General features: G+C 40.4%; 1 protein-coding gene across 1 annotated transcript in view; it reads left to right on the top strand.

The window, feature by feature from the left end:
• The window catches only part of ZFPM2 (zinc finger protein, FOG family member 2), a 373,593-nt gene extending 361,725 nt beyond the window's left edge, over positions 1–11,868 (top strand). Inside the window, exons 6-8 of the mRNA XM_077748221.1 lie at positions 2,975–3,181; positions 5,250–5,474; positions 8,374–11,868. Of these exons, the coding sequence (XP_077604347.1) occupies positions 2,975–3,181; positions 5,250–5,474; positions 8,374–10,865 (2,924 nt within the window). The 3' untranslated portion in view covers positions 10,866–11,868. The remainder of the gene's footprint in view (positions 1–2,974; positions 3,182–5,249; positions 5,475–8,373) is intronic.
• The last annotated feature ends 6,173 nt before the right edge of the window (positions 11,869–18,041 follow it).

Here is an 18,041-nt window from a genome sequence, read left to right as displayed (position 1 = left end):
TGCCTGACTCCACCAAGAAGTGTCCATCATTCATTCTCTCACATTTTCTTTACCGTTAGGATATGACACCTGCCATATGGAGTTGTCATTCATCTGCCTACGTATGTACATTCTTAATTGTTTGTGAAGCCAGGATGCCCAGCCTGGCACGCAGCAGAGAGTTCAATGAATGGCTGATGAATGAATGATTTGAAACAAATCCTAATGCAACAGAGACTTCCTCATCAAGTCTACACAATACATTTTCGGTCTGATTCGACCTTTCTAAAGGGTATGCTCTGACTAAACCATAAAATGAGATAAAATGATAAAGATAATAGGGTGCCTGTGTGGCCCGCCGAGCGTCCAACTTCATCTCAGGTCATGATCTCCTGGTTTGTGGGTTCGAGCCTCACATCAAGCTCTGTGCTGACAGCTCAGAGCCTGGAGCCTGCTTCAGATTCTGTGTCTCCTTCTGCCCCTCCCCTACTCATGCTTTGTCTCTTTTTCTCTCTCGAAAGTAAACATTAAAAAATTTTTAAATGATAAAGATAATAAAATATGAAACAGTATGTAAGAAAACATAGATAACTGTTACAATTGCCAGGCTGTCTAATAATGTAGAAAATCATTTTTACTTACTTTTCATTGCACTTAATATTCCTAAATCTTAATTTATTTATCTACTGGATCTTTCTGATTCAAAGTTTGAGCACAAGTATTCTGAGATGTCCTGCTGCATGGCTCACTGCTGGGATAGAGATTAGTTATGAATGGTCCCTTCTCTTAAAATCTCAATTTTGGGGCACCTCGGTGGCTCAGTTGGTTAAGCGTCCGACTTCAGCTCAGGTCATGATCTCACAGTCCGTGGGTTCAAGCCCCACGTCAGGCTATGTGCTGACAGCTCAGAGCCCGGAGCCTGCTTCAGATCCTGTGTCTCCCTCTCTCTCTGCCCCTCCCCCACTCGCTCTCTGTCTCTGTCTCTCAAATAAAGAAATAAAAAAATTTTTTTAATTAAAAAAAATTAAAATCTTTATTTCTCCTGGGAACCTATGTCCAAACCTTTCCTTTTGTGAAAGATACCCATGGCTGGATTTACCAAACATGTAAATGTATCAAAAGGGGTAAAATATCACCCATCATGTAAGTCATTCAGTTCATCACTGAAATCCAGTGACTCCGGAAGAGCAGGCTATGAAGTAAGCCTGAATTGTCATGACTTGCTCTGCCCACCCCACCTCTCTCTTACAAAGACTCACTTAATAAACTATACCCCAGAGGAAAGATAAGGTGCAAATGATTACCTTGTCTACAGCTGTAAGTAGTTTGGATCTGTACGCACATCAGAGAAGGCATGGCAGCTGAATGCAGAAAGATTCCAAGGGGGAAGAACGGTCACCGCAGAAACACCACCACTTAGCGCTTTCCAGTGCCCAGCTGTTTCCACAATAAGGTAGTTTAGCTTCTGTTATTTGTAAATAAATAAGTCAGTGCCAGAGTGAATCTGTTTTTCAACTTGGGTAAACTTGGCTGCTTTCAGATCTGTGAGAGTCATTGAAAAAAAGTTCAGTTGTTTTCTACCTTTTGAGTATATTTGTGTTTCACTTGGGGTCTATTTGTGTTTCCCTTTGCGACTCTCACACAAATTCAAGGTATGTAATCTGCGCTTTATTTTTCCACAAACATCTACTGTTGTGGATAATGCTGCTTACTCAACCTTTAATATGTAATCAGCTGGTGTAATTAACTGTCCACGGTTTCTCTGGAAGTGTCTCGATTTCTTCTGTGTAACTCTGCCATATCGTACGCTGTTGTTATCTTTTCCAGCAGATTTTTACCACAAGTTGTTTAAAAACTATGATCTATTTAAGGATGGAAAAAAATGAAGTGCTGTTGAAGACACAGTTATGCTGAAAGATAAACAGAGCAATATTACTTATCAGAATGGGTACAATTTTTGCTTGCTTAATGAGTACAATATATAGCTTTGCAATATATACACAATGAGAAAAAAAGCTTTATAACATATCAAGTATGCCACATTATTTCAGGCATAACTGTATAGGATACGTATCTAGGCCTGAGAGTGTAGATAACAAAATATAAGTGCTTTGCCTGTCTAAACATGTTAAATAAATGAGCATACGCTATCGCAGTGCAATACATTAGAAGATGTACTTGCATAGTTAATTTTCTTTTTAATGCACCACACGTGATCACTTGAAGTACGAGCCAGAGTATATCTCCGTATTTGAAGAAAGGGTTCTTTTCATTTAAACAAATCTTTATTTAAATAAGCCTTTTGAAAAGGATCTTTGGCATATCTTCTTTTCAGGAAGTTCAATCAGGGTAAACGGAGATAAAGAAGCTGCATTATAAGGAATATTATATAAGTAAAGATCACTAAGCCAAAAAAAAAAAAAATGGCAGCAGACATAAGGAGAATAAAACTAACTGGAATGTTGTTTTAACTTTCTAGATTTTAGGAGCTTTTGTTTACTTTTTTTTTTTTTTAGTTTTGGGCATTTAGGCATTTTGAGAAAAGAACGTTTGAGGGGGGGCAAGAGAAAGAAATAACTTCTGACTTCCATAAGGTACAAAAAGAGTGACTTCAGAGGCTCACCTGAAATAAATTTTTGCGGTTGAATCCCCACCATGCCTCCTCCTAAGTGTGAGACCATGTAATAGCGTGGTTAATGATTAAGGCAAGCCCCAGAAGGCAAACGGTTCACAAAACTCTCTACAGATTATGTCTATTCGTGGCTCTTAGTCCTGTCCTACTGTCGGTCACTGAACAGCTCATGTAATGCAAGGAATACAATTTTCCTCATAGGAGGGCAGAGGAGTACAGCTATTGTCTCCATCGGACACTCCACCCCGGTAGAAAAGTGATGTGAAAAACATGAGAAGATGCTATTGACATCAATCTAGTGTACGGCGGGCTAGAGCATTCGACATCAATTCTATCTTTCTCTTTCTTTTCTCTTCTTAATAGGGGGTCAGCTTTGGTGCACAACTACGAAGGCCATCTCTGAGGGTGAAGAGCTAATTGCCTTTGTGGTGGATTTTGACTCAAGGCTACAAGCTGCCAGTCAGATGACTCTTGCAGAAGGGATGTACCCTGCGCGCCTGCTGGACTCAATTCAGCTGCTTCCTCAGCAAGCTGCCATGGCTTCTATTTTGCCTACAGCTATTGTCAATAGTAAGTGCTGAGTGCAATAGCCCAGTACAATAGCTTTGTAGTGGTGACGGGTATTTATGGGAGGAAAAAAAAATGTCTACTGACAGGCAACCAGGGACAGACTTTTTTCTCCAGTGTTGTGATTTCATTTTATCTTCTCTCAAACTGTGTGTGTGTGTGTGTGTGTGTGTGTGTGTGTGTATCTGTGGTTGCCTCTCATGGGAGTATGAAAAGAACACTTATATTCATTCATTTCAGGTTGGATTCTCGAATGTCACACATACACACAAAAACTGACTTTCTAAACTAGCTGAACAACATTTAAGTCTATTTAGTTATGAGAAGTCAAATAGCTCTCATGGATGCTTCTTTTGTAGAGTAACTATAGTTATTCTTCATGAACCATAGAGTTAAAAACTTTTTAGAAAAGGAAAAAATAATGGGGCACCTGGGTGGCTCAGTCAGTTAAACGTCCAACTTCAGCTCAGGTCATGATCTTATGGTCCACGGGTTTGAGCCCCGTGTCGGGTTCTGTGCTGACAGCTCAGAGACCGTAGCCTGATTCTGATTCTGTGTCTCCCTCTCTCTCTGCCCCTCCCCATCTCTCTCTCTCTCTCTCTCTCTTTCTCTCTCAAAAAGAAATAAACATTAAAAAATGTTCTAAAGAAAGGGAAAAAAATAAACCAAAGTATGATGAGACATATTAAGAGGAAATATAGCCTTAGTAAATCAAGACATTAGCTAATACAACAAAAACATCAAAAGAAACATAAGAAAATAAAGAAAAGTACACATAAGCTGAGAAGGAATGTATGTGGAGAATTCAAAACTATGCTCTCACAAATATGCCTTTGTAATTATTTTGTTAAAAAGACTAGTGAACTGAGTTTGTATTCTTTGAATACAAAGTGACACTTTATACAACAGAAAATCAGTGGCCCAAGAGTCCCAAGATCTGAGTTCTAGACTCAGCTCTGCTTTCTTCTAGCTCTCTGGGAAAATCTGAATAGCAGTCACATCTTAAGAGAATAGATTCCAAAGCTAGTAGGTTTGGAAAACCTGAAAATCCCTAAGAATCTGAATGATGCAGAAATGCAGATACTGTAATGATGTCTTGATATTTAAAACAAAATATTCAACAATAATTATGTTCTTGCTGTCCCGGTATCCTTTAAAGAAATCCTCTGGTTATCTGGAATTACTCTACATTCACACAGTGAATCCAGTACACTCAACCCCAGGTAATATTTTTGGATCTCCTTCATATGAATGTCGTTATTTTCTTTTACTGGATCTTTGATTCCAGTAGGAAGGAACTTGAAATAACATAGGGCCAACCTGAATTTGTGGCAAGAGGAGTTTTGCTACCGGGGACACTGGGAGTACCTCATGATATTGTGAGGCTCCAATGTGGGAATGTTAGTTTTTAATTATATTCCCCCTGAATCCTTCTCTGACCTTGTCCTTCCTCACCCACCTACTGCCCCTCACCCACAGGACTCCTCAGATGCCTCTCGCAGAATGGCCATCGCAGCCTAATGTAATTATCTGACCACTTGCTCATCACTCCCAGGAGACTGTATGATCTCTAATGACGGCTGTTTGGTCCTTTGTTTTGCTTTATGCCCAACTCAGCATAGAGTCCAGCATATAGTCAGCATTCTATAATTAATTTATTAAATGAACAAATGCTGTCAGTAGTTGGCATCGGGGCTAACTTTAGTTCAGCTGTTAGATCCTTGCCTTTTAGTCAATCAGAGAAGCCAATTCACATGACTCTTAATAAGTGCATATTTTTCTAAACCACAAATACAGTATGAACAATTTAAAATGAACCTCCCGTGTTTTTAATGGTGGAGTTTCCTACGGTACCACTTCCAGAAGGGTCCATCGTCGGAGTAAATTGCATTGGGTGTAACATTTCTTTAAAAGCTTAGTCCTGCGCTGTGGAACCGCACCAGGTCGCCACCTGATGGCCTAGTTCAGAACCTGAGAGCAGCCTCAGGGAAAAATGGAACTAAATGCCGCTTCACCCGCGTTTGGTTCCGAATGAGCAGCAGCTAATGTGTCCCTGTGTTTTCACCTGCAGAGGATATATTTCCTTGCAAGTCTTGTGGCATCTGGTATCGGAGTGAGCGGAATCTGCAAGCCCATTTGATGTACTATTGCAGTGGGAGGCAAAGAGAAGCGGCTCCAGTGCCAGAAGAAAACGAAGACAGTGCTCCTCAGGTTTCCAGCCTCTGTCCCTACCCGCAGTGCACCAAGAGCTTTCCAACTGCCCGAGCACTAGAAATGCACCTGAATTCCCACAGCGGTAAGTGCGTCCCTTGTTTCTTCTTTTGCTCCAGAAGACTCTTTCCTTCTCTACATCCATACGTATATTCATATATGCAAACATCTACACTTCTCCGTCCCTCGAACTGTGCCTATTAAATCAAAATCAAACTTGCCAGACCAGCTGATTGTTATCTTATGTCACTTATCATCAGCTCCAAGGACTTGGGTCTGAATTCTTTCCTAACGATCAGACTACTCATATGGCAGGCCAGATTTCGTTAACAGCATCTTTTGAGAAATCAAGTCTCAGTATCCTTTGTGTATTGTCATTAATATTCATTGATTTGAGTGTCAAGTGATCTTTGGAAACTGACCATACTGTTTCCCACATGGTAGGAAATACATATTAGGTAAATACAAATAAGTATTTGCTGAATATAAGTAACACTGTTATTTTGATAGATCCGATTAAAATCACCCTTGAGAGAAATTCACTTTTAAATATGAATCTATAAAGTGTTCTTGACTTCTAGAGCCTGCATAACAGCTTCGTTGATTTTTATGACATAAAACCACTTTTAGTACTATGTTTTGAAATTCCTTAAGAAAAATGAAGCTAGCAAACAAATAGCTTTGTTTTGTTTTGTTTCAGCTCACTCTTAACAGGGAGGTCGCAACTACTCCCATTTTATTTTGGAATTATATGCCCAAATATTGTTGGTATCATCACAGAGTATTCTAATTCTGTATTTTTTTAATTAAGTTCATCTAATGTACAGAAATTACATTAACTTTAGATACTTCTAGGAACATTTTTGAATAGGATAAATCAAGGTTTAGGCTTCAGAATTCTTCAGCTTCTATAATACAAAACTTATAAAGTACTTCTGGGTGACTTCCTTCACTGTTTTTGCTTGAGTTGAATAATTAAAAAACTAAAATAGGTGCTGAGTTTTTTAAAAATCTAGCTCCAGTGCACTAGTGCAGTGCAAGCCTTTGTCTTGAACCTATAAAAATAGGCAATTTCCTTTCTAGTCATTCTCTTCCCCTTCCCTACAAATGAGCTACCTTTATGTGGGTGATAGAGCAGAGGAAGCAGAAACAGGTCAGCTGTCTCAGATGCTGAATAGTCAGTCATTCACAAAACAAAAATAGAGATAGAGGGAACTTTCAGCTAAATAGAAAAATGAGTATTGGGTCAGTTAAGGAGAAAAGGAGGCAGGAATAAGAAGTCCCCTTTTATTGCTATAGGACTTGGTTTTTTCTGCCATATTTTCAACCAATAAATAGAAAAGGCAATTCTCATTTTAGTCTAAAGTGCAGAGGGCACAAGCCATACCTGTCTTAGCTCTGTGCCAACAAATGGGAACTAGAGTTGACCTTAGTGAGTAAATATATCCAGATCTCAATTCCAATACATGTGTCGGGGGGAGGGAAGGGGGGGATTCCTTATAACCACCAAACAGTTCTCCAGATACCAAATGCATGTCCTGTAGTTTAACTCAGTTCTGACACTATGACCTGGAGCAGAGTCAGTTTCTACAGATTAGGGGGCCAGTCTTCTGTCCCAACTTCAGATGCCAGTAGAAAGCCTAGGTTGTTACCTACCAACTGCCTATGAATCAGAGATCACTAGATCCCTCTTTGGGTTCAGTTAATTTGCTAGATTGGCTCACAGAACTCAGGGAATCCATTTATTCTCTAGATTACCAGTTTATTATAAGAGGTGAAGACTTAGGAACAGTAAGATGTAAGAGATGCCTAGAGCAAGGGTTGCGGAAAGGGTGAGGAGCTTCCATGCCCTCTCGCCGCCTGCCAGTCTCCTCAAACCAACTGGGAAGCTCTCTGAAATCAGTCCTTTCGGGTTTTTGTGGAGGCTTCATTACATAGACATGACTGATGAAATCACTGACTGCTGGCAATGTTCAAGAACTCAATCACCAGCCCCCCTCCCCTTACCTCTTTCCTCTCCAGAGAGGCGGGACTAATAATCAAACCCTCCTATCGCAAGTTTGGTTCCCTTGGCAACCAGCCCCACCCTCATGTAACCTAGGGCTTTCCAAACGTCACTACATTAACATAACAAAAATACCTTTATTGCTCTTATCCCAGGAAATTCCAAGGATTTAGGGAGCTGTGAGCCAAGAAGCCTGGTCAGAGGCCTAATATATATGAATGACCAAATATGTATTACTTCTAAATCACAGTATCACAGTAAGGTTTACTCACCAATCGTTGGTGATAGTCAAAATAATTTATACCAGACTAGAAACAGGCGGTGATCGGTCAACAAGGATGTCAGTCCTAAATGACTATATTAATGTCCTGGTGTCTACCAGCTGAATATCAGCCCTGGACAGAGATAAACCATGTTCAACAAAATCAATGAATAAAAATCTAGATCTGTACCAAAGATAAATTAGGAGACTATTATTACTTAGCAAAATGGTTCCCACTAGGATTCTTTTGGATAAATACCTAACCTAGTGCACTGGGAGCTATTTGATTCGCACCCAGGTTATCAATATCAACTCTAACGTCTGCCTGCTTCTTCCTAGTGCAGGGCATAGTGTTGTAATGAGAAGGTTATTGGACTCGAAATTCTAAAATCTCAGGTTTGGGCATGGCTCCATCATTGAATAGCTTTAGTACCATAATCAATTCCCTTGACCTCCTTGAATTTGTTCCCTGACCTATGCAATGGAGACAATGAAGGCTGTCCCACGTGATATGATGATATACTTGGCTGTGCTCTGGAAACCATGAGGGTGCTATGACTCTGATGACCAACCTGACAAAAGAGATCACAAGAAAAAAATTAATATCACAAATGAGAGTCTGAAAGATTTCAATTCGTCCCTGCTATGTAAAGGTTCGTAGCATTAGAAAACCAGTGCACGTGGTTCTCAGTCTTCTTATTTTGTATGTCTCTCCAGGAGTGAAAATGGAAGAATTCCTCCCCCCCGGTGCTAGTCTAAAATGCACCGTCTGTAGCTACACTGCTGATTCCGTGATCGGCTTTCACCAACACCTGTTCTCCCATCTCACTCAAGCTGCCTTCCGATGCAATCACTGCCACTTCGGCTTCCAGACTCAGAGGGAGTTACTGCAGCACCAGGAGCTCCACGTCCCTGGAGGCAAACTTCCCAGAGAAGGTGATACGGAACACTCTCCAGGTGGAACCGAAGACAGCTTACAGCCCGCCGCAGACTTGTTGACCAGAAGCGAACTCCCCCAGAGCCAAAAGGCCATGCAGACTAAAGACGCGAGCTCTGACACAGAGCTGGACAAGTGTGAGAAAAAGACTCAGCTCTTTCTCGCTAACCAGAGACCAGAGATACAGCCCACAGCAAATAAACAAAGCTTTTCTTACACGAAAATCAAGTCTGAGCCCTCCAGTCCTAGACTTGCCTCCTCTCCGGTTCAGCCTAATGTTGGGCCTTCTTTCCCTGTGGGCCCTTTTCTATCTCAGTTTGCTTTCCCCCAAGATATCACAATGGTCCCTCAGGCTTCAGAGATCCTAGCCAAGATGTCTGAACTGGTGCATCGGCGACTGAGGCACGGAAGTAGTAGCTACCCTCCCGTGATTTACAGCCCTTTGATGCCCAAGGGGGCCACTTGTTTTGAGTGTAACATAACATTCAATAATTTGGATAATTATCTAGTGCACAAAAAGCATTATTGCAGCAGCCGATGGCAGCAGATGGCCAAGTCCCCAGAGTTCCCTGGCGTTTCAGAAAAGATGCCTGAGGCCGTGAGCCCCAACGCTGGTCAAACCTCCATAAACCTTCTCAACCCAGCTGCTCATTCTGCTGATCCTGAGACCCCCCTTCTTGCAACATCCTGCATCAATTCTTCCACTGTTTTAGATTTAATTGGGCCAAATGGGAAGGGCCATGACAAGGACTTTTCCACTCAAGCCAAGAAGCTCTCCACCTCTAACAGCAGCGATGATAAAATTAATGGAAAACCTGTTGATGTGAAAAATCCCAGTGTCCCCTTAGTGGATGGGGAAAGTGACCCAAATAAGACTACCTGCGAAGCTTGCAACATTACCTTCAGCCGCCACGAGACCTACATGGTCCACAAACAGTATTACTGTGCCACGCGCCACGACCCTCCCCTGAAGAGGTCCGCTTCCAACAAAGTGCCTGCCATGCAGAGAACCATGCGCACTCGCAAGCGAAGGAAGATGTATGAGATGTGCCTACCTGAACAGGAGCAAAGGCCTCCCCTGGTCCAACAGCGATTTCTCGATGTCCCCAACCTCAGCAATCCTTGTACCTCCACTCAAGAACCCACGGAAGGGCTGGGAGAGTGCTACCACCCAAGATGTGAGATCTTTCCGGGAATCGTCTCAAAGCACTTGGAAACCTCTCTGACGATCAACAAATGCGTTCCAGTTTCCAAATGCGACACGACTCATTCCAGCGTTTCCTGCCTAGAGATGGACGTGCCCATAGATCTCAGCAAAAAGTGTTTATCCCAGTCTGAGCGGACGAGCACGTCCCCCAAAAGGCTGCTGGACTACCACGAGTGCACTGTGTGCAAGATCAGCTTCAATAAAGTGGAGAACTATTTGGCCCACAAGCAGAACTTCTGCCCAGTCACAGCGCATCAGCGGAACGACCTGGGTCAGCTCGACAGCAAGGTGTTTCCAAATCCGGAAAGCGAGAGAAACAGCCCTGACGTCAGCTACGAAAGAAGCATAATAAAATGTGAGAAAAACGGAAATCTGAAGCAGCCTTCCCCTAACGGAAACTTATTTTCATCCCACTTAGCAACCCTGCAAGGCCTGAAAGTCTTCAGTGAAGCGGCTCAGCTCATTGCCACGAAAGAAGAAAACAAACATTTGTTTCTCCCCCAATGCCTTTACCCCGGAGCAATAAAGAAGGCAAAGGGGGCTGACCAGCTTTCTCCGTATTACGGAATAAAGCCAAGCGATTATATTTCTGGTTCCCTCGTCATCCACAACCCTGACGTCGAGCAAAGCACAAACGCCGAGAACGAATCCCCTAAAGGCCAGGCTTCCGCAAACGGGTGCGCCCCGCCGAAGAAAGATCCCCTGCCGCTGTTACCCAAAAACAGAGGCATGGTAATAGTCAACGGCGGACTGAAGCAAGACGAGAGACCTGCCGCCAACCCGCAGCAAGAGAACATTTCCCAGAATCCTCAGCACGAAGACGGCCACAAATCTCCCTCGTGGATCCCCGAGACCCCGTTAGCCACAAACGAGAATGTCTCACCGGGAATTCCCTCCGCGGAGGAACAGTTGTCTAGTATAGCAAAAGGTGTGAATGGCTCCACCCAGGCTCCAACCAGCGGGAAGTACTGCCGCCTGTGTGACATCCAGTTCAACAACCTCTCAAACTTTATAACTCACAAGAAGTTTTATTGCTCATCACATGCGGCGGAACATGTCAAATGAAATAACTTCCTAAGTCAACACCAGTCACCTTTGGTACCAGTGTTTAGTATGTGGTTCTACCCAGTCCAGAAACAAAACAAAACGACAAAACAGAAACAGAAGCTGTTTGAATTACATCTGGGCAATCAGGAGATAATTCATCAAGGCTGAGTTGAAGACTTAAGGTGTAATTTCATTACAGTCCATTAGTAAAGTGTATTATTGGTGCCATTTTCAAAAAAAAAATTAATTTATTTTACCAGCAGTATTCATAGCTGTGGTTATGTTATTTTTTATTTAAAAACTTTATATTAAAGTCATTTGTAATGTTATTGTATAGTTATTGTGTAGCACATATGGTTTGCACTGTATAGTAGCTTTTAAAGAAACTAGTCACGAACAATACCGAAAAGCATTTTAGAAATAGCTTCAAAAGCACTTGTGTATCTTGATTTCTTCTTATATGCTGTTGCAGATATATGTATATGCTAAAATATAACTTGCAACGATGTTCTAAATACACATGCTATAAGTTCGCCTTAAGATTTCAATTCTTGGATAATCAGGCTCTGTTTGCACTTTATATTTTAGCAGATACAGTCTCTTAGTCACTAGGCTTTGCATTTGTATGTAGCTGTATGTTTCTGTCCATTTTCTTAATCTTAAACATGTATGTTAAATGAAGATGGCAATTTTTTTCTTGTATAGTACTTGTATTTTCTTTCGCTGATGCAGCTCTGTCTCAATTTTTAAACCTTTGCTGTTAAATGCAATACTTTATAAAGAATGAACAAAATTACTGGAAGCAGTATTGTAAGTAATGAGGTAGTATTAATCAGTTTTATCTTTTGAAAGGCACAGTCTAAATCGAACCCCTAAACTCAATGCTGCAAGTATGAATTTAATTCATATATAAGATCTATTTAAATATAAGAGTAGCAATACTGCACCTGGTGATCACAAAGATAATGTTCTACTTCTGATAGAAATAATTTCTCAACAAATGTTGTTACTATGCATGTATATGGATGGAATAAAATTCCAGATTGTTGGAGAAGTTTGGCAGACTTTGTTTCTTTCAAATACAAAGGAAGGGCTATATATCTATTCTTTGTGATGAGAACAGGTTCAAACATATTATATATTTTACATATATAATATATATTATATATATATATTTATGTATATATGGTGACAAATCAGTAAATCAGTAAAGGAATAGATTGTCCATTATATGCACCTAATTAGCATAACGTAGGTAACATCATATTAATATGAACAAGAGACTCCAAGCTATGGAACTAGAAGACTTTTCCATTATATCTGTATATAATAAACACCATCTTTCTGTCCTCTACCCCCACTCTACCTACCTACCACTGTCCTCTACCTACCACTGTAGCACAGAACGAGAACAATTTCATATGGTCTAAAAGACTTGTGAAGCCTATGCACAAGAATTGTAACAAGTGTTGATCAAAAACACCCGACTTTTAAATGAAGTTTACCAGAGAGAGAGGTTTACATATTAAGGAGCAATGAAGTGGTATCGTCAAGTGATTCTGATCAGTAAAGACATACAAATTTCATGCAATTTGCAAAAGACCCTAGATTCACACTTCTCATATGTACATTCCAAGGGTTTGCATATTGATGGGGAGTGGAGAACAGAGGTCGTGAGTCAGATCGTGGACGACCTAATGGGCTACCCAGAGGCGTTGAGGTGCGATTCAGTAGGCAAGATGGGCACCTATTGCCAATCAAGACAAACTGCAGTCTACTGCAGTTTTAGAAACATCCTGATCAGAAAAGACAATGACCTCACCTGTAGTTAAGATGCACTATTCTTTGTCCATATTGGATTTGGTAACATAATGAACTTAAGATGCCAGCCTGCACACAGCATATAAATACTGTGACAAAACATAAAAAATGTCAGAATATTTCTCCAGTTGTTGTCAAGAATAACTGTTTTTAAATGTAAAATCTTGACCTTAATGAATGTTTTCCATTTTATTCAGTGACTAAATGCAGAGGTAAAGAGAAATGATCTGCTTAATAGAGTTTTGCAGGAATCTCCTGAAGCATCAGAGCCTTGGGGACCCACAGGCGTGTTCATAAGGACCCATGCATATCTCAGGTGGGAACTGGCAGGCCTGGGTAGTTACAACAAGGCTTGTCTCCCCAATCTCTTCTTTTTCCTCTTCTCTAGGAAGGAAGGGAGGAAGGAAAGAGAGGGTAGGAGGGAGAAAGGGAGACAGACAAAAAGAAAAACAGAGAGAAAGAGAGACAGAAATACCGGAAGGGAGGGAGGGAGGAAAATCAGCATATCTTTATTGACCACCTGGGATTGTACCCACTATTTGGGGGATGAAAGCAGAGATACAATCCATGATTGCTTCCCTAAAAGAATTTATACTCTGACTCGGTTTCAAGCTTCTCAACGCTGTTCCACATAGGGAACGTTTTTTAAATGCCAATGTATATGTGTTCTTGGTACATTGAGCTTTACATGGGATCAACTAAAGAAAAATTCTTATCTGGGAATCTCTATTTTTAAGCATCTGTCCAGGTGGCTCTGATCTGTGGCAATGTTGGGACACACTAATGGGTAAACTAGGATAAGGTTAAAAGGATGAGTGAGACTGAGTAGAAAGAGAAGAAGAAACAAAGGAAATCAATATGGGATGAAAGCATTGGCAAAGATTGTGAGGATAGGGTAAGGTCTAGAAAGGGGAGCACACTGATAAGGCATCCCACCTGTCCTGGGAGCCCTGAAATATTTGTGTGCTATATCCAAAAGAATATTTCCAAGATTGTTTGTATAGTTGAAAATGAGTTCCAATAGCCATTCACAGAAGGAAATTGATACCAGAGGGTGAAAGAGTGATGTTCAGACCACAGCGAGATGCTGGAGAGTATTAGAAGAAGAAGAAAACAGTATTTCTGTTGTGATCACTGTAAATAGTAGCATGGAAGTAGCATGTGATGAAGGGTGAGTAAAATACTTTACAAAAGAAGAGGGGTCAGATTAGAAAGTAGCAGAAAACAAGGGTATAGAGATCTGATCTCACAAGACCTTGAATTCCAGGCTGAAGTTTATGGGTTTCCTTGTACCTTGCTTCTTACATAGAGTCATGTAATGAAAATGTGGCTTAGGAACAATGACAGGGTAAAGCATGAGGCCTAAATGCTAGAGGGAGGGAGATTTTCTAGAAGGCCATAGTGATGGTCCAAATGGGGACTAGTGAGAGCCCACACGGAGTGAATGAAGAACAAGTCTGGGTAAGCTTACATTATAACAGATCTTGAAGACCAAATTGAAGAGAAAAGCCAAGGTCTACAACCCTGATTGAAACACTATGTTCAACAAGATAACACTGAGTCAGAATATTAGCACCAGTCTAATGATCTGGGGAAGGGTAATAAAAAGAATGATAATTTATATTGGTTCTTCAGATTGTCTTGGTATTTAAATCCTCTATAGAACACTAACGTCGACTAAATCAGAATATCTTAAGATGGGTGTGGATTTCTAGAATTTTTTGGCAAAGCATCCCTAGGGTATTTTATGTCATCTTCCTCTGACCACAAATGAAAATCACTGAATTAAATATAGAGGGAAAAGGGACGCCCGGGTGGCTCAGTCAGTTAAGCGTCCAGCTTCCGCTCAGGTCATGATTTCCTGGTTCATGAGTTTGCGTCCTGCATCAGACTCTGTGCTGACAGCTCAGAGCCTGAAGCCCACTTCGGATTCTGTGTCTCTCTCCTGTCCTTCCTCCACTCACGTTGTCTCTCTCTGTCTCTCTCAAAAATAACTAAACACTTTAAAAATTTAATAAATAAATAGGGAATGGGCAGCAGTGTTCTGCAGTCGACACCGAATAAATTAAGCTATAGCAGAATTTGGTACTCAGTTGGTCTTCAAAGTATTGCTGTCTCATATAAGACACATTTTGGTGTTTAAAACTATTATAATTTAAAAATATTCCAACACATGTGTTTTACTATTGAAATCAAAACTAAAAATTAAGTCATTATGGAATCTGTGAACAATATTTGAAAATATTTTAATACGATGGGGCCTTCTCATTTCCAAGCAAAACTAAAGGTCAGAGACTTTAAGTGCCCGGAGTCACAAAGCTAATGGGTGAGATCCAGAGATCTGAGACTTGTTCTCAGATTACCTTGCCACATCGTGTTCCTTTCTCCACTAAACCAGAAGGAAAATACTAGAGCCTGTTAGCTAAAATTCCAGTTACTTTTTCTTGCTCTGATACATTTAAGTCTAGCTCAGACAATCTCCCGAGATCGGGAAAAAGGAGCATATTGTTTTCTCTTGACTGCTGTAACATATTACCACAAGCCTGGTGACTTGAAACAACAGAAGTTTATTTCACTATGGTGCCCAGCCAGACTCTACAAGTGTGTAGCAGCAGCAAAGGAGAAACTGTTACCCCAAACCTAGTGAATCTCTTGGAACTTCATTGAGACATGAATGTTATTAACACACATGGACAATATCCGTAAAGGACATAGCACCTAAACTACCAAGCCTCAACTGATAGCTCTGGACCCAATTATGAGGCAGAGTTGAGTCTGATAACAACCCCACACCAAGCAGTATATCTGTCTGGAACTTAGTAAATCTTACTAACTCAGAGAACCATAGAAAAGCAGCAGTAGGCTAGGTAAAAGTTTACTTTGGCACTATCTAGAAAAAGGAGTTTGCTCAGTATATTGATAGAATAAATGGGATTGAAAGGAAATAAACTGTCTTCAAGAACCTACCAGCCCCATTTTGCATGTAAATAGTATATTAATTTCAAATGATTTTTATCTTTATATTAAAGAAGAATGTCAGCACTTTTTGCTCCACAATACTTCTTTGATCGTTAATTCTACTGCCTAGATATGACGTAACTTGAATCCAGGTGATGTAAATGTTTGAAATTCACTAAGTGCCGAACTTTTCTTTTCCTATCAGGATTTAATGACCCTCAAGAAAACAACCAGGTAAATATAATACAATGTTGTTATATCTATGAAAACATATGCAATAATGAAATTATCTTTTTAAATTAATAACAGGGACATAAACTTTAAAATAAATAAAAGAATGTATACTCAATATCATGACTGGTTTAGAAAGAGGAGATGATTCAGATGAAGAAAGAAGGAGATGAACATCGAAATTGTAAGAAAATATCTGAAGAGGAAAACAGAAAATTCAAAAACAAAGGAATTAACAGGAAGGTGTTAATTCTCACAGACATACCTGGGTGCACACTCAGAATCCTCCCTCCCACTATAATGGATGAATTGTCCCTGATCTTAGTCAATGCCATTCCTTCCACTTCAGCTTTTCATTCCCTCTAGCTGATTCGATGATTTAGCTCCTTCAAGTATTCCTTCTTTCCTGGCACAAAAGCAACAGATGTATCTTTTTCAATTTATGTAAGGACTCGGAGGAGAAGCATCAACATGTTCTCTGAGTTAAAGTCTGAAACAGAAAGTAAAGGGTTCTTCTCATGTGTCATGGATTGCATAATAATCCATCAATTTCCTAATCCTGGAAGTTGGAGGGAGTTCCCATAATGTCTAGATTAAATTCCCTGTCAGTCTTGTAAATGGAGGCTTGGAGCAGATTCAATTTAATTGAGCAAGCAGAAGAATGTGATACGACACCTATGTAGTGTTGAGCAGTGTGATCCCTGCCCCGTCAGTACTACAATAACTATTTTACCAACAAACAAATTGAGGCTTAGAGCAGTTAAGTGAGTTCCCCAAATGATAAAGCCATTAGAGCCAAGCCTTGAGCCCTGTCATCTGTCTTAAAGCCTTTGCTACCCTTTTCCATGAGGCCCCAGATCTCACTCCCTCTACCTCAAGCCAAACACCTTACAATCATGTTGCAGGTCGGCCTGCCACCATTTTATTATCCACTGACACTGGAGTTGCCTGAGTCAGGATAGTCATATGTCCCATTCTGCCAGGGACATTTATAGCCTGGCTTAGAATTTATCTTAAATTTTTCATAGTAAGTTTTATTATCAAGAGTTGCATCAAAATAAGCTGGGATGGATTCCACAGATTTCATTTGTATTTCAGGCTTCTAACATTGTTTCCACTACTAGTGTGGGTAAGGTGCATGTCCAGTGAAAAGTTGTCTCTTTAACCTGTGGTTAAAGCTGAAAGACATTCAGAGAGGTAAACTGTCTTTTGCAATGACCCCTTCCAAAGGCAATGTAACTAACACCTTTTCAAGGACAGTATGCAAGGTACTCTATGATAAAGCACCTTTGGACAGAAGCATCTAGGAACAACTTCATACTTCTGTGTTTCAGTGCCTGTGGGAGAAGATTTGGACGTACCACCACCGCATACCGTTGCATATAATCACCAAGATGCACAAAGCCCCACTAGGTGATGAGAGCTGTGAAGAACGTGAGGAATTACTGGTTCCAGTAAAGAATATGCTCAAAATATCTTACTGTCGAAGCTACAGGTAGACAATAGTCTCAGTGCTCTATAAACTCTAGTTTTATTACATAGTATATAGTCATATAGGGTATAAATGCATAGTTACTATCTATTTTGTTTGGTAACATCATTTTATCCAGCAATATGTCTTTTTCACAACAAAATGCTTAAAACAAAATATAGTTAATGTAAAAAAACTAAGAACTAAAATTTCCACTTTTCAAAAAAGCTAGATAATGAAGGTGTAATCCCTCAAATGATTTTTTTGACACCTACCATTCACCAAGGAAGCTGTCAAGATATAATAAACCAAACAAAATCAAATCACATAAGTCTGCTCAAGAATCTTTAGCAATGGGGCACCTGGACTTCTCAGTAGATTTAGCACCTGACTCTTGATTTTGACTCAGGTCATGATCTCATGTTCATGAGTTCAAGCTCCGCGTTGGGCTCTGTGCTGAGAGCATGAACCCTGCTTAGAATACTCTCTCTCCCTATCTTTCTGCTCCTCCCCTGCATGTGCTCTCTCGCTTGCTCTCTCTCTCTCTCTCTCTCAAAATAAATAAATAAACTTACAGAAGAAAGAATCTTTAAGATTGACTTCAAATTTAGTCATTATTTAGCTGATTGGGCCTGAAGATGATAATTCAGTATGTGCAGCCATGGAGCCATTACACTGGAAAGCATGGGTTTTCATTTCAATCAAATGATTGG

This window comes from Crocuta crocuta, unplaced genomic scaffold (assembly GCF_008692635.1).
Source record: "Crocuta crocuta isolate KB4526 unplaced genomic scaffold, BGI_CrCroc_1.0 scaffold39, whole genome shotgun sequence".
NCBI classification, from domain to species: Eukaryota; Metazoa; Chordata; class Mammalia; order Carnivora; family Hyaenidae; genus Crocuta; species Crocuta crocuta.
The sequence above is the reverse complement of the archived record's forward strand: the minus strand, read 5'-3'. Positions and strand labels throughout refer to the sequence as shown.